Source organism: Monodon monoceros, unplaced genomic scaffold (genome assembly GCF_005190385.1).
Source record: "Monodon monoceros isolate NGI ecotype Baffin Bay Population unplaced genomic scaffold, NGI_Narwhal_1 Super_Scaffold_19, whole genome shotgun sequence".
NCBI classification, from domain to species: Eukaryota; Metazoa; Chordata; class Mammalia; order Artiodactyla; family Monodontidae; genus Monodon; species Monodon monoceros.
The window spans coordinates 53,237,874-53,264,631 of NW_021703775.1; the positions used below are offsets into that span (position 1 = coordinate 53,237,874).

The window sequence follows — 26,758 nt, forward strand, 5'->3', positions numbered from 1 at the left end:
TTATTTAGGCATACAGTGTTTTAAAGTTTGCAGAAAGAAATCTGGGCTTTCAGGAAAATCCACTGAAATGGAGGCCAACTGCTGGCCACCTCTTGAACTACAGCTGTGTTAAGGAAGCAAACACTTAAAGAGATTAATGGGTAAATAACCGAAGAGTTTAACAAGAGCCACATTGTTTGAATTGGTGTTTAACAGGATTATTCAGAATGTCTTCAAATGTAAATTGACTTCACTATTAAACAATCATCTAAGAATAAATAGGAATGGAAGACACTGTTCTTTTTTCTGGGAATTTTTTGAAAGCAACACTTGCGCGCACACACGCACACACACAATATGTTGAGTTAATTTTCTAGACTCTGATTTCTTATATGGTCCTTTCTATTTAGAATTTGATGAAATATTCATGCACTCTTTAAAAAACATAATCACCTGCCTATGCATAATTACCTGCTTAAGCACTTGATTAGAGTGGCTAAATGCATTAAAGTTATCACTGTAAATTCAGGTTTCTGATGAAATTCGTATTTGCTTATTTATGCTCTGTAATCTTAGTACTTTAAGTTATTCTTTCAGTGAAAATAAACAGAGTTCTAAACTAGGGTGCCAAGCAGGGAATCTAGTTTTCATTTGTTCAGCCATAAATTAAAAGCTTAACTCTAAGGGGATTAAGTTGTTGTCTACAGTTCTAAATCTAGAAGGGAGGTTCATGAGTACCTGATACTGCCTTACTCTTCATTTTTTTGAATTGCTCTGCTTATTGAAATGTAGCTTAACCTATGAATATTTGCTGCACTAATTACAATCATTCTCACATTGTTGGCCCGAAAAATGAACTGCTGACATTTAGCAATTTTTGTCATAAAATGCTACTACTGACTCATGGATGTCAACAATTATGGTGGACAGAAGTAATTTAAATATGTATTTCAACTTTCATCAGTTAATTATAGCTACTACAATTCAAATTCAACAGAAGACTTCTTATGAAACTTTGAAATAATGAAAAAATAATTTCACTCTACTGGAGAATGAAAGACCAAGTCCCTAAAGAATATGCAGTTGAGCAAGAAATAAATGTAGAATGTAATATATGAGGTTTGGGGAAAAAGTCATTCAACTCTAAATAAAAAACATATAATCTTGTTTAAGCCTTTATTTTCATCTCCTTTGGCAGATGTGTCTAGGACACTTTTTATTTCTGAGTATCCTATGATTTTTATTTGAAATATTAATAATTAAATAAAGAATAACTAAGTGATCATCCACTCTGGGAAACCATATTAATACTTTACATAGAGAAAAAAATCCTTTAATTTTCCCACTTCTATAGTGGATTAAAAGGATTTGGGGATAAATAAATAAATTAAAGAAAAATACTAGGACTTAACTCCAATTCTCCCCACCCCTTCCAACTTACATGTTATTTGGTCCAGTGGTTCAGATCTATCTTGCTTTTTTAAAAAAAAAAAAAAAAGGATTTGGGGAAAAGTAGAATGTCTTAATGATTTTTTTTCTTTTTAATTTATTTTTTAGAATGTCTTAATGTTTAAAATCTAAAACTTTGTGTCTTTGGTTTGTGACCCTTGGATTTTTATTTTTAAGCCCACTCCGTAGTTGAGTAAGATATTACCTTCTTTCTGGAACTTTGAATAATCATTTTTAAAGTTCTCATAATAATACTCAGTCTTTTTAGACTCAGTAATGAAGGAATCTTGTTCTTAGTGAGTAACTTCTATCTCAGCTTTGTTAGTAAAGTTCCAGAGTTTTTAATATTAATTTTTTCCTCCTTGATCTCAGGCAATGGTTGTATTAAATATTAAGAGAACCAACAATTTGTTACATCCTTCTAACCACTTCTTTTAATCCACTGTATCTTGCCCTTCCCCACATGGCTTTCTGATTGGTAATTCAATTTATATTTGGTCATCGTTACTATTGCCTGTGCCCGCAGCTGAGCCTTCAAAATAGCCCCCTGATGTTTTAGCCTGCAGTAAACTTCAGCAATATTTGATGGTGGTGAGGGAGGTTAAGATGGCTGCTGTTGATATGTAGCTTTCTCACTGGATCTCATTTGGGCAAATCGTTTTTCAGGCTTAAAATTTCTCCATGCTTCAGGGCTATGTTCCCTGTTTTTAAAATGTGCATGTACATGCACACAACCTTCCTGCACATCTGTCACTGTTCAGTTTAATTGAAATAATAAACACGGACCTTGAAATAATAAACACAATACTTGACCAAAGAATGAATGGAGTGGGGAATTTAGCTTATGAAATAATAGGAGCTTGGAAAAAAATCTCTAAGTTAGGAAAAGTAACAATACTGAAAGAGTCTGAGGAAGTGAAGGTAACATTTCTCAATTAACAATCGTAATATAACTAATCAGAACTCAACAAAAAATAGCTCTGTGTTACCATCCTTAGGTGGATGGATGAAGCCATTGGAGAGCCACTCTGTAGTCAGGGAACCTGATTTATTGGCACAAAATAGTCTAATGACCAATTAGTTGGGTATACAGCATATGTAATTTGATTTCAGTCTGGGTTTTATGCTTATCTTAGAATACTTACCCACTACCAGTGAGATAGCTTTGTGGATAGAAATTGGACTAATCTGTTTATAGAACAATAATTTGCTTCAGTGATCTTCTCAAGACAACACAAAGACACACCAGCCATGGACTGGCCTGTTCATTTCTGTTACTTTTGGTAGGGACTCAAGCTATAGCACTTAGCATAGAAAAACCAAACCAAACCAACAAATACAAAAAAAAAAACACCTCCCGCCTCTTTCCTGTCAGCCCCCCCCTTTTTTTTAATGTCTACTATTTCTTTCTTTCGTTTTTTTTTTTTTAATAAATTTTATTTATTTATTTATTTTTGGCTGTGTTGGGTCTTCATTGCTGCACGCGGACTTTCTCTAATTGTGGCGAGTGGGGGCTGCTCTTCTTTGCGGTGCGTGGGCTTCTCATTGCGGTGGCTTCTCTTGTTGTGGAGCATGGGCTCTAAGCACACAGGCTTCAGTAGTTGTGGCTCGTGGGCTCTAGAGCGCAGGCTCAGTAGTTGTGGCGCACGGGCTTAGTTGCTCCGCAGCATGTGGGATCTTCCTGGACCAGGGCTCAAACCCGTGTCCCCTGCATTGGCAGGTGGATTCTTAACCACTGGGCCACCAGGGAAGCCCCTAATGCCTACTGTTTCTTGACTGTGAAGAGCAGGAACATCAGAGTGGTCTGATCCTCCCACACCCCCATCCTTAACCACTGCCTCCCTCTGAGTGTAGAGGAAAGAATATTGAGGTACCAGTTAAAACTGAGTTCTACCTACCAGCTCTGTTGATACTAGGAAAACCATGTAAATCTTTCTGGGCTGCTATGTCCTCTTTGATAAAATAAGAGAATCCAGCTTTCTAAGGCCTTTTTAAATTCTGAGCATTCTACTCATGGTACAATACTGCTTTCTAGTTCCTGATTGGGAAAGCCTGGGGATTTCGGGTATGAAAGATGGAGGGAACTTGGATACATTTTTAGTAAACTTCCTTTAGAACTGGTAAACTGATCTCTTGGGAGACTTTTGTGGGTTAATAACATTTAGTGAGGCTTGCTTATGAAGAACCTTGAATCCCTTGAGTTCCAATTTTTATGATGTACTCAGAGACTAAAGACACTGTATATTTTGTATTAATTTGACATGGGAGTGAAATAAAACAAAAGAGCCTTCGGACAAAGAGGATGTCTGCTCTTCTAGTGGAGAGGCACTCGCTAACCCAAGCAGGCTTGGAATTCCCCACGGCTGGGGCTGTTGAGTGCATGGAGCTGGCACAGCCAATCATGGACTGTTTCACTCAGGGACCTTGCCCTTTTCCTTGCTGCCCCCTGGATTGTGTGATGAGGAACCAAAACAAACAGCTAGAGTTCGTTGCATTGTTCTTGGGAGCTATGCATGGTTCCATTTTTACCTTTCAATTCCTTCATTATCATAAACACCAGCAACTCTGGAGTTTTGAAATCACTTCCTTGTGAAGTAATCTTTCCTTGCTGGGGAGTAGACAGAAGGCTCATTGAACAGTCAGAACTCTAGGTTAGGCTATTGTGTTTTTCTAGGCACAGTGACTTCACCATTGAGGAGCCTTACAGATTTTAGCCCTTCTTTTCTACACCTGGTTTTTCAATCATGTGCCTAACAGAAGGACAGCTAATATGCAGCAGCTGGCGTCAACACTAGTGGGTCCTTATTTATTTATTCAACAAGCGATTTCTTGAACATCTTCTATGTGCCTGTGTTAGAAACACTCTGACCGTTGAGAGTACAATGTGGTAAGCCAGAGTTGCTGTGAACCTAGAGACATATGTTAGGATCTAAATTTGAAACATTTAACTCCGTAGAACTAAGAGAGGCATGTGAAGACCTGAACAAGGGACTGAAGCTTGTGTGAGGCCATGATGAGGTGTTTTGGGGACAGTCACATCAGGAGCTTTGGGTACTTATGTAATTTAGGGTCATTGCTTTCTCTCTTTGAAATAGTAACCCAGGTAATAATATCTCATTGAATTTCAAAGCATTTTTACAATGATTTTATTTTCATTCTTGGGCATTGAGAAATCAAGTGATTTGTCCATAGCCACACAACTAGTTGGTGACAGAGCCAGCACTAGAATCCAAATGGTGTTTTTGAACTTCATTCTGCTTCAGAGTTAACAGTTCAACATAAGAGCATCCATCACCTGCTTTATGTAAGAAATTGTGATAGGTAGGCATTATAGAGGGTAAAATATTGGTAAAATGTGGTTCTTGTTCTTAGAGGAATTTCTAGCCTAGCCTTTTAATCTTTGGTATTAGAGAAATCAATTAGATTACTTACAGGGCAGAAATGGAAGACCAAGAAAAAAGGCCGCTTACTGAGCTCTCTGTCCCGGTTTATGGGAAGAATGATTAATGCATTAACAAAATAAGCAAGGCAGGAAGAAGGGCCTGATCGGAGGCAGGATAATACTTTAGACATGTCAGGTTTGCAGTGGTGTTGGGAGCCTGCCTAAAGGGATAGCAGACAGTTGGAAATACAGGTCAAGAGATGGGGAGAGGGGTCAGAGTTGGAGATAGGGTGATCTCGGACTCCTCCAATTTTTTAGTACTGGAAGTCCAGCATTCTGGGAAACGCTTCTGTCCCAGGCTGGCAGGGACACTGGTCACTCTTACTAGAGGTGTATATTTGAGAGTCACCCATACAGAGGAAATAGTTGAAGGCACAGGCCTGGTCTCCTAAAGAGCCTTAAGAGAGAAGGGAAATGATTATAGTCTAGGATTAAATGTTGTATTTGTTAGAATTCAGAAACATTGGTTCTTTGAAACATCTTTCTACCCCATGTTCACAACCGTACAAACCTTGGTTAAACCATATACAAACTGGAACCCTCTACTGGGTTTTGAACCCTATCCTTGGTTTTTTTCCTTGAATATTGGGAAAAAACGATCTCTTGGGATAGTATTTAGGCTAACAGTTGATTTTGATTGGGGATTTCAGTAGAAAATATCTTCATATCAGTGCTATGACCTTGGTATGTGGAGATTCTGAATGTGTTCATACCTGTTTGAGGAAGCTAAGGAGTTGAGTCATCTGCTGGCTCTAATGGCGGCACCTGTTGTCGTTAGAAAGCACTTCTGTTTATACTTTCTTTTCCAGTTACTATATCCTCTTGGTTTGTCAGCCTGGCTTTTAGAATGGTGCACTTAATGGAGCCGGCAAGTCATAAGTTGTTCACTTATTCAGCAGATACTTATTGAGCTCCCTACTGGGATGCCAGGCCCCGTTCTGGGTGCTGGGAAATAAAGAAGTGGACAGGGCAGAGTGTGTCTCTGATATCATGGATTTATATTTTAAAGGCTATCTACAAAATAATAAACTGTCAGATAACGATATATATTTTGATGTGATAAAGTTTGGTAGTAAGGAAAAGTCTTTCTTTCCTCCTACACTAAAGTAAGCCAAGGCTTGGATGACAAGAAGCAGCAGCTTTCGAAGGGAAGAGCTTTACAAGCAATGGGAACAGTTAATGCAAAAAAGCCTTTGGTGTATTTAAACAACAGAATGATATGATAGTTGAATGAGGTTGTTCAAATACGTCGGGCTTTGTGAGCCAGGATCTTGTGCTTCCTGGAAATTTTTTTTTTTTTTTTTCCTGAGAGCCTCCAACCAAATGGATATAAAAATAAAAGGTATCTTGGGAATTGAACAGACATTAATATGTGTGGACCCTAATAAGTAGGTTTATGATGATCAACAAATAAAGTGTATATGTGTGTGTTATGAAGTTGCATAGAAGAGGGGAGAAGGGCTGGATGGGACAAACAAGAAACGACATGAATATAAAATAAATAAAGTTTCTGTTCCCAGGAAGTGTGCTCTCTCTCTCCAAGCTGCCTTTATCCTCCTGACTCTTTTTCCACTTGTACCTGGAACCTTAGATCAGCTTGTTAAGTATCATCAGTGGATGGTTTCAGATTAGTGCCTGGAATATTTAAAGCATGTAACTTGTGAAAGCAAACACCTTTTTTTTACATTGTGGATAATTTTCTGTTTTAAATCTAAAAGATATGACTGCTCCAAGTATACGGGTATAGCCCCCCTCCCGACTCCAGTTTAAAATCAATAGTCTGACCTGCTTTTTATGTTATAGGCAGCTAAAGCTTTGCTTTGCAAAACTTTGGACTTGGGTGAGTGAGAAAACTCGAATTCCTCATAACAGCACTAATATGGTAGAGGTTTAGAAGTGATATCCGAAATGATCAGATTATCTTTCTTCTACTTTCCCTGAAACCTCACTTTTTTTTTTTTTAATGTAGAAAGGTACATGTTTTTCAGTTTCCTGTTTTCATCCATATGAAGGAAGGAATACTCTTAGGTCTTTGTACTGTATATCAGACCAGTACTAATCATTCCCCCCTTGGTTGCCTGTGTATCATCCACTCTGATATATGACATGCAGTGTTTTAGGTATCTAAGTGTGTTGTTCTGAATAGCCGGGCTGTGTTTGTTATTTTTGAAATTATTGTTTATAGCTGTTTCCATTCAGATGATAATGGTGATGACTGATGATGTTGAGCCTGAGTAAATACACATCATTTACTCCGTATCAAGGTTAGGGACAAATCCTGGTTTTGTTCCAAAAACACTCACTTTTTTTCTTCGCATTATTCAGAATTATTTAAATAATTAGTAAATGAAAAATAAGGAACCATGGTAAGGTAAAAGTTTATTAACCGTCAGTAAATAAGTAGCTTTGTTTTTATTGACATTTACTTTTCTGTACCCGATAACTTATTTATTTGAATGAATTTTCATTTGGACTTGCTCTTAAACCTAACAAAGTAAAAGTGTGTTTAGGGGAAAGGGAAAGAATTTACTTCCTTCTTGTGCTAAAACAAACAAACAAAAAACTCTTAGTGATAACAGCTTGGTAAGTAAATTATTATTTGGGAAATGAAGATATTGGTAGAGGCTTAATCTTTACTCAGTTGAGGTTACACATAATTAATTTCCTGGCAATTGAGTTTTGATAATTTTCTGGGAATTTTGCTTCATATATCGGCTTTAAATGTATTTCACATTTAAAATGTGAAATTAGTTGCTTTGTGTTTGAAGGTGACGTAATTTCTTTAGGCCGGCGATGAGTCATTCAGTTAATGTAAGAAAACAGTTTATTAACAGTAATAAATGTCCCCAGTCATCTAAGGGAGTTGAGTGTGACACAGTTTACCTCAAGTCAGTCACAAGTAGGTTGTCTGCTGAGTGGATTTTCTGTAGGATATTTTGATTCTCCAGCTAGCTTTCTATCCATATCACCAGTTTGTTTCAAAACTATTTTAACCCCTACTCTGATGGTGGATATTCAGGGACTGAAATCAACTTGAACGGTAACCTGACTAAAACGTGATTAGGAAGGCAGTCCTTAAAAACAATATACTCTGGTAATGCATTCTAGATCCATAGGAACCTGCTTCCTGAATTATGTGTAATTTGGAATTTTTATCTACTGCTTCTTTCCTAGGGCACAGCATAGTGCCAAGCAACTACTAGGTACTTAATAGATCTTTTTTCCAAATGACTGAAGGAAACCTACTGAAGCAAATAGTAAGAGAGTTGATAATACCTCTATCATGAACCAGATCAAACCAAATGTATATCTGAGCATTTAGGACAGGCACCTTGAAATAATGCCTTTAATTTATTAAGCAAGAGCTTTGGTGTCAATCTACATTTTTGTTCTCTCTCTGTCACTTGTTAGCTGTATATAACCTTGGGTAAATTATTTAATTTCTCTCCCCGCCATCTCTTTTTGCTAGATTAAAAATAGTGTGAAAGTTATTCCTTCATTTAGCTCTTGAGTATCTAAGCAGTTATTTTAATGTTTTTGTCAGACTGCTCCATAAAATTAAGCTTCATGTAGAGTGAATTTATGTTCTAATTACTGATTTTTTTAGATGTCTTTTTTAATAAAAACCTTATTTCTGTTTTGAATTTTGGTTTGTTGGCTATGATTGGGAGGCTTTTTAGTTAGTTTGTTTTATTTATTTCTCTCTCTCTAGGCTCATTCCTTTCTAGCAGAGGAGCTAGATTAAATAGTGGCATTTTGGATCTTCCATCCACAGTGATACTGGGGATGTCACAGATCTGGTCACCTAGTTAGTAATCAGCCTGGTTGATAGAGTCTCCCTTGGACCCATGGCTTTTCCTACTGCTTTATCCCCAAGCAGCTCTGGCAGTAGCCTTTACAACCTTTCATGGGAGAGGAAGCCACTGAAATTCCCTGTTTCCTAGGAGGTAGGCAAGTTACCCCACAGGAACTGACTTCCTGGCCATTGCTTCTGCTTCTAGAGCTAGAACCCAGCAGATCTGAGGTATCAGCTATTGACTTAAACCAAATAGACTGCTAGTTATTTCTCCAGCAAAAATGGGTTTATTCCAGATCAACAAAGAACTGCAATTTGCAAAGTGAACAACCTTACTAGAACAGAAGGTCTGCATAGGAATTTGGAAGAATTTTTAAGGTTAGATTCAAGTAGGAGGGCTGGAGCCAGGACATAGGGGACCTTTCCAACTGGAAGATTTGATCAAGATGGAAAATGAGTTAGCTCAAGATTTCTTAACAGTCAAGAGCCACTGTAAGTTCAGGCAAGGAAGGGTGATGCCTGGCGAGGTGGCCCACTCTGATCCCAGACCTGCCTGCCTTCTCAGATTGGCTGATTTTGCTAGAACCTCTGTGTGCCAGCTCAGGGAGGCCCGGGAACGGCGTTGAGGAGGAGGAGCATTACTGAACTAGTATTTGTTGTCCTAGTATTTCATTGAGTATCCCCATCTCCTGCAGTTCCTTTTCCCCTTTCGTTTTTCTTACATAGTGAATTCCTACAGGAATACTTAACCTTCATCTGAAGCATTATCTGTAAGCCAGTCCTTCACTGCCAGTGGTCCTGTGGTGGGGAAGAAAATATAAGTAAATGAAATCCACAGATAACCTTAGATCAAGTAGTCTTCTTTTTTCACCTCTGTGACTCCAGCTTTTTCTTGCATGGTTAGATCACAGAAAGGTGACTTTGCTTTAATTCTCTCTTTTTTTTTTTCTCTGCTCACCCATTGTGGTGTAAATTAACCCAAATGTGCTTAAAAGACCATGAAAAATGAGCAAAAAAAGCAGTAATCCATAACTGTATCATTAGCACTTAAATAACAACTCCTAGGGATTTAGATTTCAGCTTTTGACTGGGCAACTGTGTGAGGATTATACCACATTGGCAATATTAGTAGTAAACTAGAGAAATTATTCTATGAAACAGATGCATTTATCATAATTTTTAAAAGATACAAACCCAGTGATTGGGAAGTAACTTCAGTAATGTAAGTAACGTAAGTGTGGGAGGATTATTTTTATTATAAAAAATTCAAACATAGAAATGGATTTTTTATTAAAATTTTCAAACATAAATTACAAACATATAAAGTGTATTAAAATTTCAAGCATATATACACACACACACACACGTATATGTGTATGTGTGTGTGTGTGTGTGTATATATATATATATAGAGAGAGAGAGAGAGAGAGAGAGGGAGGGAGAATAATGTAATGAACCACCTTGCCAACTGCTTGGCAAGGCAAGCAGTTGCCTTGCCACACTTGCTTCATCTATCCCTTTCATTGTCCTTTGCTGAAGTGTTACAAAGTACATCCCTGAAATGTTATTTTTACTCCTATGCACCTCAGTGTGCCTCTCTAAAAAATACTTTCTTCCATGTCCCCAATGCCATTGGCACATCCCATAAATAATTCCTTGGTGTCATATAATATCTAATATATACATAACTATCTGTATTATTTCAAAGTATCTTTTTTTACATTTGTTTTTTTCAAGTTGGAATCTAAACAAGGTTCACACTTTGCATTTGGTTGTTCTGCCTTTGAATCTCTTTTAATTTTGTGGTTCAGTCTGTTGATGGCTGGTTTTTATGGCTGAGGGAGCTGAGGGGGAAGAAGCAGGAACAAGGTGATAGACTTTAAGCCAGGCTAAAAGAGAACCTTTAAAATCACAGGGCCTGCTGGGAGTAGGGAGATTTGGTTGTAACATTTGTGGCTGAAATAATGTTTTTTAGGCCCATGTCAAACTTTAAAAAATGCCTCCTTCAAAGTAGTATTATTTATGTATATTTTGTTCTATATAAGACATAAACAACTAAATTTGAGTTGCTATTTGGAATGTTAGTCAGAAACTGAAGTTGTCTATCTTAACACCAAACTAAAATAAAGAAAAAAAAGTCCCCACCAGAAACTAACACAACATTGTAAATCAATGATACTTCAATTAAAAAAAAACAAAAAACCCACATGTTTTTAAGAGCTCTAATTCTCTCTACAAATTAGAAATCAGTTATCTTGCTGAAGACTGTCTTCTTCATTTTAAAAAAGAGAGTATTTTTCCTTTGGACTTTAGCTCTTTATTTTCGTATTAATTTTAGTTAAATCCAATTATGATCCTTCTAAAATAATTGTGCCTGTCTAACATTAAATATGCTATTTCTTAGGATAATGTTATATAACTGTATATTAGGGCATAAGATGAAAAATTTTTTAAAAGTCACATGTTTTTAAGCCCTCTAGAATAACAGTTAACATAGTACAGCAGAATCTTACTAACAGTAATGTCCAAATAACTTTAAAATGTTTGAGGTTCTTTCCAAATAACTTGCTTTATGAATTCTCCATAGGATGTGGATGAAAATTTTATTTGTGATAGGCCACACTTGAGAAAGCTAAAATGATTACTAAAATACACTTTCAAAAATGTGTATATGAATATGTATAATCTCTGTAACTGTAGAATATAAACTACAGTAAACTATAAGGTTATGTTCTGCTTGTTGGAAATCTTGAATTTTGCAATATAGAACATTGGTGAGAGTTTGATTAACCTTCAGAACATTTTGGGCGTGGGTGCAGGCCTAGGTATTAAAGCTCATTTGCACACAAGACACATGCTTTTCATGCTTTTGTAAGAAATGGAATCTATAATAGCTACAAATGCTAAGACCCATCATAAAGAAGAAAGTAGGTGAAAAATGGAAAGTGAGACATTTTTTAGTTTCCCTCCCTCTGAATGTAAGGATGTTTATTCTTTCCTAACAGTGTTAATGTATATCGATGGTTTATGCTTTTACTTTTTGGTACCTGATAATTCCAAATGTTTGCTTTATATACGCCTTTTAGGTGCCCTAATTTGAGTCTGCAGAAGCTACCGGAAGAGTGGTTATGGAATGTTTTAGAGGAAATTAGATGCAGTGATCCTTCATCTAAACTCTGTGCTACAAGACGCAGCGCTGGAATTCCTTTCTACATACAGGTAGATACTTATCTACAGGATCATAGCTGGGGGCTTTGTTTGTTTGTTTTTGGTCTTTTGATAATAGTGTATTCTAACCCCCCTGACATATGAGTGAGCATATTGCATAAGGGACATTTCTGTCTTCTCTATAGTACATTTCACAAGTACTATAGCATTTGTGATTTTGTTTTAATGTGTGGACAGTGTGTTCCTGTGACAGATCTCTTCTTGGAACAAACCCTCTAAGAGGTCAGTCTTGTAATATGAACAGAGGGTGGTAGAGATTTCCGCCTGTGTGTGAAGTAGGAAGACATCGCTGTGGTGCATTCATTGCTCACTTCCAGGAAGTGCGCATTGCTGCCCTTTATTTTTTTTCTCAATTAGAAAAAATATTCTTCATTTCATGTCAAAGACCCTTAAGACTCTGTAGGCAACCAGTGTTAACAGTTTCTTTTGAATCCTTCTATAAAATATCCATGCATAAAATTATCCTAATCCTAATAGTAGCTAGCTTTTATAAGTGGTTATTTCACATATGTTATCTCATTTAATCCTTCCTCAAGGCCTATGAGGTAGGTCCTATGATCATCCGTATATTGTGGATGAAGAAACTGGGCCTTAGAAAAGTTAGGTAAGTGATTTGCTAATGGCCACAAGGATAGTAAGAGCAGCACTAAGAATTGAGCCCAGGCACCCTGCTGTGTGTGTGTGTGTGTGTGTGTGTGTGTGTGTGTGTGTGCGTTTTCTTTATTAACACAGATGAAAGCATACTCCACACAAGAGACTGTTTTGTCTCTTGCTTTTTTTCACTTAATGTTATACCTTAAAGATTGCTTCATATCAGCATACTCAGATATTGCTACTCGATAAGAAAATATTTTATTTCCACAGTGTTGAAATTAAGAGGCTGTCACCATTATGAATCCAAAGAATAAAAACCAAGTCCTCACGATACTAAATCAGACCCGACCTGAATGATCTTTGTTTAATATTCAGGAAGATAAAATCTAGGAATGGGGTGATATAAAAAAAGCAATGAAAATAAGTGAAATGAAGTCTGTTTTTTAGTGCCCCAACATGTTTTCCTTCCCTTTCTTATGCCTCCCTCAAATTCGCAGAGTCATGATTTTTATGACAATGGGCACCAGTCGTGGAGGTTGATTTGGCATAGAGATCACCGAGGTGGTTCTGCTGGGTAGATTTTGGTGACCTTCAGGAATCGACTCCTCTCTGATCTGACCCGTTCTGGACCAGTGTGGGTCACTCTCCTGCCTCTGATTCATTCTGACCTAGTGTGTTTTTGCCTCATATGTCTGTCTGAGGACATGTGTTAATGCAACAGCAAGGTTTGGTTGCATCTTTGTGCTGTGTGCCTCCATCTCTGGTTCCCAACTGGTACTACATATTGGTTATAGTGATAGAGGGGTCAGAACTGCACCTTCTTAGCCCAGCCTTGGGAAGAATGTCATAACTATGCACAGCTCTTGGGGAAAAAAGAACTATCGTTCCCAGGAGACACATTAGTAATCATATATAGATTTCTTATTTATTTTAGTTGAATAAAATCTAAATTATCAGAAAAATCTGCTCAGAGAGGCCCCATTTTTCCTAGCATAACTTACCAATAAAGTAATGTTCTTGTTCTGGTGGAAACCTCCGCTTGGTGTTAGCTATGGAGAAAAACTCCCCATTACTCCCAGTCCTACACAGCTGCTAATCTATTTTCTGTCTCTGTATAAATGGAATCATATAATATGTTGTCTTTGTGTCCTCTTTCACTTAGCATCATGTTTCAAGGCTCATCCATATTGTAACATGTATCACTACTTCATTCCTTTCTATTGCCTCAAGTGGTTTGATATTCCTATTTTTATGTTTATTGAATATTGGCAAAATGTTAGACACAAAATAAATAAGCACCTCTTGAATATTCAAATATAAGACCCACTTTGAAGTTTGTAGTATTTCCTTTTGTCCCATGGAGTTTCCAGTGCTACAGTTTGATAGTCCTCCAGGTAGACTCTTGTGAAGAATTAAATAACTGATCAATCTCCAGGGAGTTTCCAAATCCTTACAAGAAATTTAATCCAGAGGTTTTTTGTTTTTCAAGTGAAGAGAAGTTTCTTGTTGGATAAATTTGTTATTAAAACTGACGTGCTTATTGTGTCTGAGACCTGCTACCCAGTTATGGTCTTAGAAGAGATGTCAACAAGAGCCATTTTCAACCTCTTAGAATTACATAATTAATAAGCAAACTGGAGGTGACCTTAGAGATGCTGTGATATCAGCACCTAATTTTACAGACGAAGAATCTGAGGGATGGAGAGGTTAAGCTGCTTGCCCAAGGCCACATGGCTTAATTAACTTGCTTAACACCACATGTTTTTATAAAGGGGATTTTGCATTGGGGAATCAATTCTGGGAAGTAGCAAACAGGTGTGTATAAAATAATAGTCCTGATAATTTCTGTCTTGTTTTCCCATAGGCATTGTTGGCATCTGAACCTAAGAAAGGCAAAATGGATTTGTTGAAAATAACAATGAAAGAGTTAATCTCTTTGGCTGGACCTACAGATGACTCACAGAGCACAGTCCCTAAGGTAATAATGGAAATATACAAACCCTGCTAGGAAGGCGGTGGTTTTAAATCTTTGCTGTACTTAAAAAGAAAAAAAAAAAAATCTGCTGAAGGTACAGAACTCTTGAGGATAAGACAGACATTTGAAGCTTATTCAGAGGGGTTTTGTTTTGGTTTGGTTTTTCCAGTCCACAAAATAAACCATTGCTTTAGTTGTTATAGATTGACCAAGATGATCTGTTTTTAAACTGTGGTGAAAACATTCAATTTAGACAAGATATTTTGTAATATTACAACTGTATCTAAAAATGTAAAAATGAATGTGCTGTCACCTTCAAATTTCATGTGTGCTTCTTTGAGTCGATGTATGTTTTATGATTGGGCAGTTGGATCTTTCCCTAAAATGTAGTGTCTGGCTTTGGGTATATTCATATTTTAATTTTAGCTAATACTCCTTTTTATGTCACTGCTAGCGTTGAGTTAAGTATGTACTTATGTGTGTATATGAATTTGGGTTAAGTGTTCCTCACAGCTTCACTCCACTCCACTGCATGGTAGTGCACACCTGTCAGATACTTCTTGTCTAGGCTTTCTCAGCAGATGCTTCATAGTAGGGTGTTCCTACCCACCTGTGGGAGGCCCATGCTAGGTCAGAGAACAGACCGAGAGCTGAAGTTTACAGTCAAGTACATATGGTTTTATGTCAGAGCCTTTGGGAGGTATTAAAGGGAAGCCCATGGGCCAGAATGTGGACCGGTGGGAAAGGATAGGGTTTATTAACACATGTCACATAGTGGCCTGTGACTATACGATGTGAAATTTCTTTAAAAATTTTAAATAAAAAGTTACTGATCACCTTTCAGAAATGATCATTTTATTTTCCCCAAAAAAGTGTGAAAAATATAATTGGCTCCATTTTCTTAGACTATCACTTTAAAAAACAACATTGTTTAATAAGAACACCTGAAAATAGTGAAATTTGGTTTTAAAGAGTACTTTAAATTATTACCTTACTCTGCTTCAAGGTCATTAATTACCACTAGTGACCATTTTTATTAAATTGGTGAAAATTTAATATTTTATCTCTGACCAGTTCTTCTAGGTGTTGGATGATGACTTGCTTTCCTTCTCCCCTCCCATGGTTTATTCTGTATTATTTTTTTTATTATCTGTGAAATATTTCAGCACGTAAAAATGTACAGTGAATAATCAACATCCATGAAATCAGTTCCAAGTTTAAGAAGTAAAACGTGGGCTTCCCTGGTGGCACAGTGGTTGAGAGTCCACCTGTCGATGCAGGGGACACGGGTTCGTGCCCCGGTCCCGGAAGATCCCACATGCCATGGAGCGGCTGGGCCCGTGAGCCGTGGCCGTTGAGCCTGCGCGTCCGGAGCCTGTGCTCCGCAAAGGAGAGGCCACAGCAGTGAGAGACCCGTGTACTGCAAAAAAAAAAAGAAGTAAAACGTTAAAGATACAGTTGCATACACTGTGGATTCCTCCATATTCTGTTTACCTTTGGTCCTCCTCATCTGTAATCATTAAACCAAATCATTTCGTGCATTTTTTTCATTCTTTTAAGAGCTTTTTTTTTTTTTTTTTTTTACATAAATTGTGTTATCTACACATTGTTTTATAGTTTGGCTTTTTTTCAGTCAACATTTTTTAAAATTAGTGAGCTCCAAGTTCATTTTAATTTCCAAGCAGAGTTTCATTGTATACAAATGTTTTCCTTTCTGCCTGGTGTGAAATTTGTGTTTCCCAGTTTTATTTTGCATTTCTCTGATAACTGGCTAGCTTTAACATCTTTCCATGCATTTATTAGGCTTTAGTATAACTTCTGTGAATTGCCTATTTAAAGACTTTGGCTACCTTTAATTTGGTTATTTGTCTTTGTTTTGCAGGAGTTGGGTTTTTTGTTGTTTTAAAATTATTTTCCTGATATTCTTTTCCTTTTTGGTTCTTTGAATTACACATATCTTCTCCTAGTCTATCACTTCTTTTCACTTTGCTTATTATTCTGTTATTGCCTGGAAGTTTTAAATTTTAATAAAATGGAATATGTCAGCCTTTTCTTTTATGGTTTGTGCATTTGGATCTCATTTAAGAAAGCCTTCCATACCCCAGGGTCAGAAAGATATTTTATATTTTCTTTATATAATACATCCTTTCCTCTTGTACTATCGTACTAACACCACTTCTCATGTACTGTTTCTGTCGATACGCATGTCTGTTTCTGTGCTCTGTTCTGTTAGTCTATTAGTCTGTCCCTGGGCCCAAATCACTATTTTAATTACTGTATTTTTTAAAATAAGTTTTGATATCTGGTAGGGTGAGTCTCCTTTTTTTTCCCTTCAGAATTACCTTGGCAATATTTGTCCCATTGCTCTTCCATATAAGTTTTAGAATCAGCTTATTAAAGTTCAACCAGAAAGCCCTTTTTAAATTTTGGTTGGAATTTAAATTCATTGATTTATTTGGGGAAAATGACTTCTTTTTTTGATACTGAATCTTTCAGTCCATGTACATGGCTTTATTTTTCCACTTATTCAGATCTTCCTTAATGTTTTTCATTACATTTAAAAATAATTTTCCTTAAAAGTCTTACACATCTTTTGTGAAATGTTCAGCAACCTACCTAAATTGCTGTAATTCAACTGATGACTTGTCTGTAAATTCTTTGAATTTTCTTTATAGGTAATCATATCCTTAGTAATGCTAAATTTGCTTTACTCTTCTAATTTTTTTTTTTTTTTTGCGGTACGTGGGCCTCTCACTGTTGTGGCCTCTCCCGTTGCGGAGCACAGGCTCCGGACGTGCAGGCTCAGCGGCCATGGCTCACGGGCCCAGCCGCTCCGCGGCATGTGGTATCTTCCTGGACTGGGACACGAACCTGCGTCCCCTGCATCGGCAGGCGGACTCTCAACCACTGCGCCACCAGGGAAGCCCTCTTCTAATTCTTTAAAAAAATTTTCTTGTTCTTCTGGCTGGCACTTGTAGTACAGTTTTGTATAGAAATAGAGATAGCAGACATCCTTATGTTGTATCTGATATTTGCTGTAGGTTTTAACGTGTCTCTTATCAAGGAAACCAAATTTTATTGAATGCTTTCAAGCATTTTTGAGATAAATGTTTTGTTCTAGAATTTGCAAACATCATGAATTATATTGACTTTTTAATGTAATAGGTTCTTTGCCTACAGAGAATGAACTTCCAACTTTGAAATGATAGGTTTTTTTACACATTGCTAGATTCACCTAAAAATTTGAAAAAAAACTTTTTTTCACATATTTTCACTGGATTCATAAGTGAGATTACCCTGTGGTTTTCCTTTTTCATGCTGTACCTGTCCTCATTTTTATGTAAAAGTTTTTTATTGAATTATTACAAACATACAAAGATGTGTACAAATAATATGTTTGCCTCCACAAAGTGAACACATTTCTATAACCAGCAAGAAACAGAACATTTTAGCACCTGAAAGCCCATTCATACTCCTTTCTAATCAGTACCTTTTCCCCAAATGTAACCACTAGTTGGTTTTAACACCATAGCTTTACCTGGTTTTTTTTAATTTCATATGAATGTAACGATACATTATATACTCTTTTGATATGATTTCTTTTGATGAACATTAAGTTTATGATATCCATCCATGTTGTGAATTACTCATTTTCATTGCTATGTAATAGTATACAATTTATTTATCCATTCTTCTGTCGATGAAAATTTGGGTGGTTTTAAATTTGGGGTTATTTATTAAGAACAGTACTTTTAAGAACATTCTTTGACACGCCTAATGGTGAACAAATATGTACATTTCTTTTGAGTAGATACTTAGGAGTTGTTATTGAGTATGTGTATGTTGAGCTTTAATAGATACTACCATTTCTCAAAGTAGTTGTCCCTACCTTATTTTGATAGCCAGGTGGTACTGGACTGATAAAATAAACTTGGGCATCTTCTCTTAACAGTTTAAATAAGATTGGGATTACATATTCTTTGAATATTTGGTAGAATTCATCCATAAAATCATGTGGGTCTTTGTGTGTGTGTATGTGTTTGTGTGTGTGTGTGTGTGTGTGTGTGTGTGTGTTATTTTGGTGGGTTTGGTGTCTTGCTTTCTTTTTGGTCTATGAGTAGGATTTTTAACTATTGATTTTCTTTATATAACGGTAGTATCTATATAGCTTTTCCGTTTCTCCTTGAATTTGTTTTGATTAGTTCTGTTTTCTAGGAAATTGTTCATTTTGCCTTAATTTTTCTAATTGACTAGGGTAGAAATATTTTTGTTTTATTCTCTGATGTACCTTTAGTCATGTCCTCTTTGGTATTCATGATATTGCTTATTTTCTTCTCTTCTTGGTTAGTCTCATCAGAGGTTTGTTTCTATTTCAAAGAATCACCTTTCGGTTTTGTTAATGCTCATAGTTATGTCATTGACGTTTTAAAATTTTCTACTCTTTTAAATTTTCTTTCTCTCTTTTGAGTTTATTGTTCTTTTTCTGTCATCTTAATTGGACGTTTTTTCCAATTCATTTTTTTATTAAAGTATAGTTGATTTACAGTGTTGTGTTAATTTCTGCTCTATAGCAGTGATTCAGTTATACATATATATGCATTCTTTTTTATCTTCTTTTCTATTATGGTTTATCACAGAATATTGAATATAGTCCCCGTGCTATACAGTAGGACCTTGTTTTTATCCATTCTGTATGTAATGGTTTGCCTTTTTTTAAAATAGATGCCATTTAAGGTGTACATTTCTTTTATGTTCCACTTAAATGCATTGCACAAGTGTCAGTGTGTAGCATCATCATTATTGTTCAGCTCTAAATATTAAAAATTGTTTTCTTTGACCCGTGTTTTAAAATGTGTCAGTTTTAAAAGTATGTAAAGAAACCGATTCCTAACTTAATTCCACTGTGATCAGAGCATAATCTGTAAGAAATTAATTTTTTGGTGTTTGTTGAGGCTTTGTGGCTAGGTTTGAGGTCATTTTAAAAAATAAACGTTTCATGTGTGCTTGAAAAGAATGTATTGTCTCTATTTGCTAGGTGCAGGATTCTACATAGGTCCATTGGATCAAACTTTTGTATTGCATTGTTCAAATCTTGCTAACTTAAGAAAATTGATTTATCAATCATTAGGCATGTTTTATTAAAATCTATTTTATTTGTGAATTATCCATTTCTTCTTGTAATTTGGTAATTTTTTTGTTTGGAGGCTGTGCTACTGGATATGTACAGATTTGGAATTACCACAGTCTTCAACCTACAACTGATTTTGAACTTTTTATTCTAGGTTCATGCTTTAAATATCCTTAGAGCCTTGTTCAGAGATACACGTCTGGGAGAAATTATTATCCCTTACATTGCTGATGGAGCTAAGGCTGCAATTCTGGGCTTTACATCACCAGTCTGGGCAGTAAGTGCATTTGCTATTTATTTTCATTGACTTAATTATACCTCTGAGTAGGTTTTAATAAACTAACCTTTCACTGGATGATACAAAATATGTACTGCATTTTATTAAGGAGTTACTCCAAGGGATAAATCCTTGGATCAAGCTACATTTTGACCCTTGGTATTTTATGGTTACATTCTGTCTCCTTTGTTGGCTTATTAGCCATAACTCTTTGTTTTCTTATTTTAGTATTTGCTTTAGAGTTTATAGTATATATCTTTAACATCACAGTCTGCCCTCAAGTAATATTTTACCATCTTAAAGTATAAGAACCCAGCAATATGTACTCCCATTTCTCTCCTCCCAATCTTTGTGCTTTTATTATACATTTTACTTTTATGTATATTGTAAACCCACACTACATTGTTATTATTTTTGTTTAAACTGTCAATTATCTTTATTTAAAAACTGACCATTTAAACTATTTTTAAGTATACAGTTCAGTGGCATTGAAAACATTCACAGTGTTGTGCAGTCATCACCACTCTCCATTTTCAGAACTTCTTCATCTTCCCAAACAGAAACTGTACCCATTAAATAGTAACTCCCCACATCCCTCTTCCCCCAGTCCCTGGTAACCTCTCTTCTTTTTGTCTCTATGAATTTGCCTATTCTAGGTACCTCATGTAAGTGGAATCATATATTTGTCCTTTCATGTCTGGATTGTTTCATTTAGCATAGTGTTTTCAGGGTTCATCCATGTTGTAGCATGTATCATAATTTCATTCCTTTTTAAGGCTGAATGAAATTCCATCATATGGGTATATGACATTTTGTTTATTCTTTCATCTGTTGATGGACACTTAAGCTGTTTCTTTTTGTTTAGGGTGAATAATGCTGCAGTGAACATTGGTGTACAAGTATCTGTTTGAGTTCCTGCTTTCAATTCATTTGTGTATATCATATAGTAATTCTGCATTTAATTTTTTGAGGAACTGTCAAACTGTGTTCCACAGTGGCAGCACCATTTTATACTCCCATTAGAGTTCCATTTTCTTCACATCCTCGCCGGCACTTGTTATTTTCTATTTTTTTGGTAACAGCCATCTTAACAGGTGTGAAGTGGTATCTCATTTGATGTTTTGATTGCACTTGATGTTGAGCTGGAAGCAGAATGACTCTGAGTATCTGAATGTGTCTGTTGTGGGCTCTGGGTATCAGTGTATTGAGGGAATGCTGGAAATATACATATGAAAAGGTGAACAAAACAGACGCAAAACATGAAAATGGGGGAGGTTAAATGCTGAGTCACTTTTTTTGTTTTCTTTTGTTTTTTGCAATATGATTACTGTCCAGAAACTTCTTGATTCAGAACTCTAAGATTGTGGGCAATACCCAGTACAGTTTTCAGATTAAAGAAAGTAAACTTTCACTTTTTAAAAATAATTCCTGGGAGAAACACCATGATTTTATTGTTTTTTCTACATCATTGTGCCTTCTAGAATAAAGGAGACTAACCTATGGTTTGTAGGCACTTGACTGTAGTGTTAAAAAAAAGAAAGACTGGCAAAGGGAGAGGAGAAAAGAAGCTAGACCTTAATATATTACCTGCAGAATGGAGAATTTACTAGAAAGGCAGGCTTTCCAATTAGTGAGCTGCACAAACCAATTCATAACTCTCTGATGAGCCTCTAATTGACAGTCAGTATATTGCAGTGGAGCCCAAGGCACAGACTCCCAACGTAAAGAGGAATCCTCAAGATTGCCAACTGTTGCCTGGAAAATCGTACATCTTCCTGTAAGAAAGATAAATGTCTGAAATTCTGTCTAGGAGCATTGCCTAACTACTCCTGAGGACACGGTGTTTACCTTTTACATTTACAGGAAAACGGAGCAATACCTGTATACCGTCAGGAGAGGTAGGTAGGAATGTGGCTTCACCATCAGGAAGAGTAGAGATCATAAAGCTGATTGCCAGAAATGTCAGTATTGTTTTCTTTAAGCCACTCATTCCAGATGAACAGAGAAATGTTCTCTATGAAAGGGCTTTCGGAGAGTGAAACCTGGTGACTTTTCCAACTTTAGGAAAACTGAAAGTATCAGAAATGAATGGATCTTTTTTTTTTTAAGTCTTTTTTGGAGACCTTTTAAACAGTAACACATGGGCACTGCAGAAAGTCTGAAAATACAAGCATAAAAGGAAAAGTCACCGGTTTAACTACCATATAGATATAATAATCTTTAGCATTCGAATGTATTTTCTTTCTCTTTTTTCTATGTGGCTTTTATGTGTGTGTAGTACTCATATGCACACATAATCTATAAAAGCCTGCACAAATATATATAAGTGCTTATGTATAGTTTTATTTGGGGGGAATCTTCCCTTTTAACACGTGTTTTAAAGGAATCTTTTTTGTTTCTATTCAGTTTGTTTGCTTTACCAGAGAAAATAAACATCACAGCTATAATGATCCATACTCTGACTTAAATATATCAATTGTTCTGTTTCCTTCCTTATAAAAACCTAATCTATGTTAGGCCAGAACCATGTCAACATACTCAATGAATGTGAAGAAGTCTTCATTTTACATAACAATTAACCATAGCATTCTGTGTGAAGTTGTTTAAAGAGTGGTTTTTCCTGACTGTGTGTGAAATATGGTTTGATTTACAGAAATCTGATTTGTACACATCTTCTCAGGAATATATCTTGTACTTAAAGGTGACTCCATCTGTACTTTTGGCTTAATTGCTTTTCCTGGTAAGTTAGAGAAAAAAAAAAGTAAAATAAGCTTAATTTTAATTTTGCAGTAAAGGAACATTTTCCAGGAAGCATTCATGTGTATATTTAATAGTTTGTACAGAGTCCTCAATCTTTGTATTGAGACCACACAGATCTCCCAATCTTTGCCACCTATTAGGCATTTTTAAAAGCCAGGGGAAATGTATTGTTGTAAATATATATAAAACATTAGGCATACCTCCTGGTTACAGACAATATTAAACACTAGAAATACAAGGATGAGTAAGACAATCATAATAGTGACTGTCTTATTGACTATTTTCCATGTGCTTGGTATCATTTACATTGATTAGCTCAGTTCATGCTCAGAGCAGTCCTGCTAGGTAGATTCTGTTATTAGAATCCCCATTTTACAGATAAAGAGAGGAGAGAGGAGAAATAACTTTGTCCAAGGACATACAACTATTATTTGTGTGATTCTAGAATCTGCTATTATCGGGGAAAGCCTTGGGTATTATAGGAATACGGCGAAGGTGTATCTTACTCACCTTGTAGGGTTTTGACCCTGTCCTTAGAAAACAGAGCTGGAGGTATAGCCTGGGCACCCAGGCTATAAGGTTTTATTGAATGGTACAAACGTACAGCAGCAGGAATGAAGGAAAAAGGGAAGTGAGGCAAGAAAAGAGAAGAGACATTATCAAGCAGGTGTTGTAGGTTAACTTGCAGGAAAACTGAGCTGCTTGTCTGGTCATGTGGTGTATCTTCTAGCCAGGCCATGTGAAACTACCGGCCCTGGGAACAGTCCTACCTTCTCTCTCTTACTGGTCAAAGTTCACCCCTTGGGGCATTAACACAACTTGCGCAGGTGTTGACACAACCCTTGGGCAGCTGCTAGAGAAGCCAGATCCCATGCCCTATGATGTAGTATCTCATCTGAATCTGGAAATGGCTGGATGAGCCACAGTCACCATTGGTGTCTGGGGTTTGACACTTGGCTTCCACTGCTGTTGAAAAACCCTACATGAGAGAGTTTCACCGTAGGGGGATGATGGGCTTTGACTGATGTAGTGAAAAGTGAAGGCTCGATTGTGAGGTGGCAGGAGGGAAGGCGGAAGACCAATCAGGAAGCTATTGTAATAGTTCTGCCAAGTGATGATAGTGGCTCAGAATAGAGAAATATTAATAAAGATGGTGACAAGTGATAATTGGGCTTCCCTGGTGGCGCAGTGGTTGGGAGTCTGCCTGCCGATGCAGGGGACGCGGGTTCATGCTCTGGTCCGGGAGGATCCCACATGCCGCGGAGCGGCTGGGCCCGTGGGCCATGGCCGCTGGGCCTGCGCGTCCAGAGCCTGTGCTCCACAGCAGGAGAGGCCACAACAGTGAGAGGCCCGCATACCGCAAAAAAAAAAAAAAAAAAAAAAAAAAAAGATGCTTAACATCATTCATTATCAGGAAAACACAAATCAAAACCACAATGAGATAACCATTTCATATCCAGTGGGATAGCTATAATTTAAAAGGTGGACCCCAACAGTTATTGGGGAGGATTTGGAGAACTGGTGAAAATGGAACTCTCGTACAGTGCTGATAAGGATGTAAATGGTACTGCCACTTTGGCAGTTTCTCTAAAGGTTAACATAGAGTTACCATGCGACCCAGCAGATTCACTTCTTGGTATATACCCAAGAAAAGTGAAAACATGTTCACACAAAAACTTGTATGTGAGTGTTCATAGCACCATTATCCATAATAGCCAAAAAGTGGAAACAACCCAGTGTTCATCAAATGATGAGTAGATTTTTTTAATGTGGTATATCCATTCAGTGGAATATTATTCAGCCATAAAAAGGAATGGCATACTGATACATGCTACAACATGGGTGAACCTTGAGAATGAAAGCCAAATGAAAGAAGCCAGACGTAAAAGGCTGCATGTCACGTGATCTCATGAATATGAAACATCCAGAATAGGCAAATCCCTAGAGACAGAAAGTAGATTAGTACTTGCCTAGTGAGGGAGAATAGGAAATGACTGTTAATGTGTATAGGGTTTCATTTTGGAGTCATGAAAATATTCTGGAATTAGGTAGTGGTGATAGTTTCCTACTTTGTGAACATAGTAAAAACCACTGAATAGTACCTTTAAGATGGTGAATTTTATGGTATGTGAATTATATCTCAATAACAGGAAAATTAATTTTTTAAAATGTCTTAAAAGTTTATCATTTGGTCACCTTTGGAGGTTACTATGACATGAACTCATTCTGCACACTGGTAAATTTATGGAAATAATTCTGTACTAACTGATAACAGAATGACCAAATAGCTCATGAAGGAAAGTTTTTTTTTTTATGGTAGTTTTTCTGAAAATTGTAACTAATTAATGGTAGAATATCACTAATTTGCTATACCTACTGGAATAAGTAATGATAATCACTGGCTACTAATGAGGGAACTTGATGAATGGATCAAGCTGGTAATCTGTTTGATCCATCTTAACATTACTAAAAGACATTATGTGTCTCCTGCCTTCAGTCTATCAAATCAAACAAGGGAGTTTTCTTTCTTGGTTGGGGTGGCGGATGGGTGCCCATTCACTTTGTAGAACAGTCCTCTACAGTTTTGATAAGGTATGCCTCAGCAGGCATCCTCTTTCATTTCCAGACACTCCTGTTTTAAGTTTACTGCTTCTGGCAGTCTTTGCCAGAAAGTTTGGTTTAGGGCAAGATGGAGTTTGTGTTTTGATTTTTCTCTTCTTTTTATATTTTTGTATGATTCTTGAGAGACGATAGGGTCCTGGATGACGTTACCAAGTCATCTTGAACCTAAGGAGTCTTTGGGAACCAAGTCAATGGCCTAGGTGAGAGATAATCAAGACCTGAGCTAGGACAGAGGCGATGTTGATAGAGTAACAGGACAGTGATGGGTTTGGGGATATTAGGCAAGGCACACAGTAGGGACTTCATTAATGTTTGTTAACTGTTGAATGGACATAAGTGAGTTTGTCCAATTTTAGGGTTTTATTACAATTATGGTATGAATTGTGCCAGTGTATCTGTGGTCCATTTCGAGAGTTACCACACATAAATTGAGTCAGTCATGTGCTTCTAGAGGAGAGGTTGCAAACTGGTGGCTGATAGGTCAAATCTGGCCCACAACTGTGTTTTATTTGGCTTCCACAATAGTTTTTTTTTTCCTTTAATTTGTTGCCAACTTCTCAAAATAGATTTCACATAAAAGTTGGGGTTTCTGGCTTCTCTTGAAAAAGCAGAAGATCTGGCAACACTGGGCTTACATTCCCCTCAAGGCAGCAACTTCAGCTGAAGCTGAATAGTGACTGCATTATACCCAGTCCTCTGCTGCCTCTGTCACTCACTGTCCTTATGGGCATTTGAGTTGTGATCCTTACTGCAGTAGTTTCAGGAAGCTATCTTCTAAATCCTACACTGTTACTTTTAACTACCTTTTCTCTTATATTGCTATTTAACACACCATATGACTCCTATCTAATTAGAATATAAGCTCTGTGTTAGCAGTAAGTGTGTGTGTTCTATTTCTGGACATTCTCCATGGGGTTGGTATAGGGCCTTACACACTGTAGGGAAGTCAGTATATATTTATACATCTCTACTCTGATTTGGCAAGGTAATTGAGGAAGCCCAATATCCCATGGCTTTCAAGACATTTTTATGATGTAGGAAAGCGTCTTGACACATTGGTTTGGAAATAGATCTGCTTTATTATTACCATTTGAAGAAATGATTCATGTTTATAGTTTTTTCTTCTTATTTCTGTGAACCAGTTGCCTCAGATAATCTTAGGGTTAAAATTACTTAGGTTACTGCAGTTGTGTGGTTAATAACATTTTGTATATGATATTAAATATTTTCTTGGCCATGTTAATAATGTGGATCCTTTGAGTTAGGTCTGATAAGTATTCTCTCATAGGTAAATGATTACAGAAAATAAAAGGAAAGAGCTGAGCTCTTTCTTGGGATATTCATCATCAGAAATGATGTGGGAAAATGAATTTATTGTTTCTTTTTAAGTGTTATTTAATGATACAAGTACAAAGGGATAATGAAAACAGTTGGTGGTAATATTAGAAGTATAGGAAAAAGCTGTGTTGTGTGCATGTGGTTGGACGGTAGACCTCAGTTTAAGAGGA

The 26,758-nt window shown here is 36.7% G+C and overlaps 1 protein-coding gene across 10 annotated transcripts in view; it reads left to right on the forward strand.

Annotated features, from left to right (window-relative positions):
• The window catches only part of THADA (THADA armadillo repeat containing), a 313,009-nt gene that overhangs the window by 67,815 nt on the left and 218,436 nt on the right, over window positions 1-26,758 (forward strand). For all 10 annotated transcript variants that reach the window (XR_003794967.1, XR_003794966.1, XR_003794968.1 and 7 more), the window contains 3 exons: window positions 11,753-11,885; window positions 14,353-14,466; window positions 19,746-19,868. Coding sequence is in view for 7 of the 10 variants with exons in the window: in XM_029232473.1 (XP_029088306.1) it covers window positions 11,753-11,885; window positions 14,353-14,466; window positions 19,746-19,868 (370 nt within the window). In the remaining 3 variants the exon portion in view is untranslated. The remainder of the gene's footprint in view (window positions 1-11,752; window positions 11,886-14,352; window positions 14,467-19,745; window positions 19,869-26,758) is intronic.